At 40.6% G+C, this 3210-nt stretch overlaps 1 protein-coding gene across 1 annotated transcript; it reads right to left on the bottom strand.

Annotated features, from left to right (window-relative positions):
- Positions 1–238: 238 nt before the first annotated feature.
- Positions 239–2839, bottom strand: npffl (neuropeptide FF-amide peptide precursor like). Its single transcript, XM_068711730.1, has 3 exons — positions 2532–2839; positions 1634–1749; positions 239–652 (listed from the first exon to the last, which is right to left on the bottom strand). Exons 1-3 carry the CDS (start codon positions 2676–2678, stop codon positions 532–534), a joined length of 384 nt encoding a protein of 127 aa, XP_068567831.1. The 5' UTR covers positions 2679–2839; the 3' UTR covers positions 239–531.
- Between the last annotated feature and the right edge of the window lie 371 nt (positions 2840–3210).

Genomic DNA, 3210 nt, shown 5'->3' with positions numbered 1-3210 from the left:
TACAACCCCAAACTGTTATTATAAAATATTAAAATAGTTTATAAAATATTAAAATATTCTTTCAAGTTATATTTTTGTATCATGCCGACAGAAACAGAGATTTCATACAATTTCAACATCTGTAGTCCTGATCTTTAAAGAGTGATCATTTTGAACACACACATACACACAAGTTTATCTTTTACAAGTTCAAAGCTCTTTTATTTAACTAGAGAACAACAGAAAAAGTACCGTTCAAATAACAGCTAACACTTTCGGTCCTAAATAACATTCTATTCAGGATAAATGAGGTCTGCTCACAAAACCTCAAGAGGCACCCATCAACATGCTGTGCTGGAAATTAGAAAGAAAAACAGTGAATGAAGCTCATCATCTGTAACTAAACGTGTCAAACAAGGCAAAATGGGATGAGACAATTTTGAAAAACAAAGTTTATTATTATTAGTAATATTATTCAGATTTATTCATTCAAATTGTGTCTCTCCACAGCTGCCCACTGCTTGGCCTCATGCCAGGACATTGATGCGTGGATTATTTCTTGCCGAATCTCTGGGGCACGGCCATACTCCAGATCTGACCGGGGGCAGCCTCCCAGTCACGGGAATGTATCTGATCCTCCGACACCACCTGCCCTCTGGAGCCGCGGCCAAACCTGCAAGGGAGGAGAGACAGACGCAGGAACTGATGTAATTCAAAGTAATAGGTTTAAATGAAAGACTTGTTTACATCATGGACTTCAGCAGGAAGGACCACACACGTTTGATGAGGCATGGACAATTCACAAGCTGCAAATACATAAGAATCATTCGGTCTGTTTGTCAAACTGTATTTATCTAATCAGAGCAGGAAGGACTGATACAAAGGAGGCAGTTAAAGGTAAATGTTTAAAGCCTTAAGACCACAATTTCAGTTAAAAGTCATTATCTAATCTTTTTCTTAAGATAACTGTTTAAAAATGGGAGAGATCTGTTTCTAGTTCATTCAGATATGGAAAATAGTTTCAAATTGATTTCATTTTATCTGCATGTGGATTAACTGAACTCAATCAGTTGCTGATTAGTTGGTAGACAGACAAACTATTTTGATAATCATTTAGGTCAATTTTCAAGCCAAAATGTCAAATATTCTTTTGTTCAGGCTTTTAAAAAACATGTTTTTGTCCTACATCATAGAAAATAAAATGGCTTTTGAACTGATCAAAACAAGACATTTGATGACATCACATTGAATTCTTGTAAATTGGGATGGACATTGTTCATTGTTCTTTGATGTTTTACAGGCCAATTAATCAAGAAAATAATCAGCAGATCATTTGCTGATGAAAAGAATTATCAGTTACAGCCCTATCTGCATGGCTCTTTTAGTACACCGATACTCACAAAAACCAAGGCCTGTATAAATAATATATGATGAATTTTGTCTAACATGGAATTGGGCCATGATCCAAATGCTGTTTTTTTTTAGAATTGAGAATTTGGTTTTAATTCAGTGTTGATAGGAAAATGCTATACAGAAGGTTGAAATGCTAAAGTGTTGTAGATAACTTATTTCCAGTTTGATTGTTTTTTGTGCACTGTGTGTGTGTGTGTGTGTGTGTGTGTGTGTGTGTGTGTGTGTGTGTGTGCGCACCGACCTCTGTGGCTGATGGAGGACAGAGTTCCTGGTTTCTCTCTGAGATCCGAGCAGCAGAGCTTTCAGCACCGCGGTCAGCAGACGATCATCAACGCTGTCGTCTGTGTCTTCATTTTCCTGGAGCACAGCAGCATACACATTGACAAATGCAAAGCCTTGCATCAAAAAGCTTGTGTTCTGTTTTTCAACACCGCACAAGAATATGTTGGGATAACATCGAGAACCCTAACTGCATTCAATTTCGGGTTGCAACACAAACCCCCAGGGGGTGTTACTCTCAGTCCTGCTGCGAGAAGGGACCTTGAGATTTAGATATCAGTGTACAAAGGCAAAGAAATGTACCTCATGCCTACTCAAATATCCATCCACCCTCATCTTTATGCAAAGTAAAACCAAGATCTGTCTCTGCACTCCACACAAGGAAAACCTTATCATTTTCCCCGTGATCTGAATCCTCCTCCTCTACCGTGCTCTGACTCTATGTTGCCGCCAGAATATATTACAGTGCATTTCACTCTGTTGCATGACGAGGAACACTGTCTGAAATCTAAATGAGTTATGTGATTTAGCTCGTCTCGCTTGATGAAAGGGCTCAAATCCCATTTACGTACTTCATCACATGGAGTGACAGATTTCTCTGAAAATGTTGGCATGACTTCAGGTTGTGTGAGTTTTTCATTTAGTCTAATGGGGCAAAGCTGACAATCCATATTTACATCCTGCCTATAGACACACAGTATATATCACCCCTTAACCACGAGTGCCTGAGATACATCTCAAAATTAGATTTTTATTTTCAGATGTCAAAGTTATTTTGTAACATACATTATGGGAGATAACGCATATTCTAATGTGAATGCTAAGACTTGAAATGAAGTGTGAGTGGATTGTTGTCTCACCAGCCCCAGCAGGTGGTCGGTCATGTTCTCCTCTGAGTCTGGCAGGACGTCATTTTTGCCCAGACTGCCTTGGATGTGAAGAGCCCGACTGACGCCAGCCATCGCCACAACCAGAGCCAGAAGAGTCACCATCGCAGCTGTGTCCATGGTCTCAAACCGAAGGAGAGGTCAGATGAATTCTGTTGACAAAGCCTGATGAAGGATTTTGGTTGTCCGAATTACACCTGTTGACTTCAAAAGGCTCGGCTCCTGGGGAACAGAGGAAATACTCTTGCTGGTCAGGGTTACGTCTCCTCTTTGTGCAGGGTCCTGGCTAACTTCAACGGTGGAAACATCCTTGTCGGGTCTTATATACACCTCACGGTCACAGGCTGAAAACCCCCAGGAGAGGTGAAAGACAGATGCTCCTGTACAAAGGGGAACAAGGGACAGGATGGAGGATGAACCAGCCCCCTAATATGAGATTTAACTAGGTCCATTTAGCAGGATCAGAGCATTAGTAACGCCAGAGTGCGTTATTATGTAGCCCTTAGGGTAGAGAAACACAACTCTCACAGTTATTAAACAGATAAATCCCACCAAATGGACTCTGATCCACCAGTCCCTGTTGCACAGTAGTCCTCACTGCATGTGCGGACAAACAATATGGGAGAACACTCATCACCCACTTAATCATGCG

The sequence above is a fragment of the Cebidichthys violaceus genome, unplaced genomic scaffold (assembly GCF_023349555.1).
Source record: "Cebidichthys violaceus isolate CVI_PGR_0920_01 unplaced genomic scaffold, fCebVio1.0.p SCAF_17, whole genome shotgun sequence".
Classification (NCBI taxonomy): Eukaryota; Metazoa; Chordata; class Actinopteri; order Perciformes; family Stichaeidae; genus Cebidichthys; species Cebidichthys violaceus.
The sequence above is the reverse complement of the archived record's forward strand: the minus strand, read 5'-3'. Positions and strand labels throughout refer to the sequence as shown.

Coding starts and splice junctions, on each gene's coding strand:
- npffl (XM_068711730.1), bottom strand. CDS start 2,678: ATGGACACAGCTGCGATGGTGACTCTTCTGGCTCTGGTTGTGGCGATG. Junction 1,750..2,531: donor CCGACCACCTGCTGGGGCTG/GTGAGACAACAA, acceptor GCTGTGCTCCAG/GAAAATGAAGACACAGACGA. Junction 653..1,633: donor GTCCTCCATCAGCCACAGAG/GTCGGTGCGCAC, acceptor CCTCCCTTGCAG/GTTTGGCCGCGGCTCCAGAG.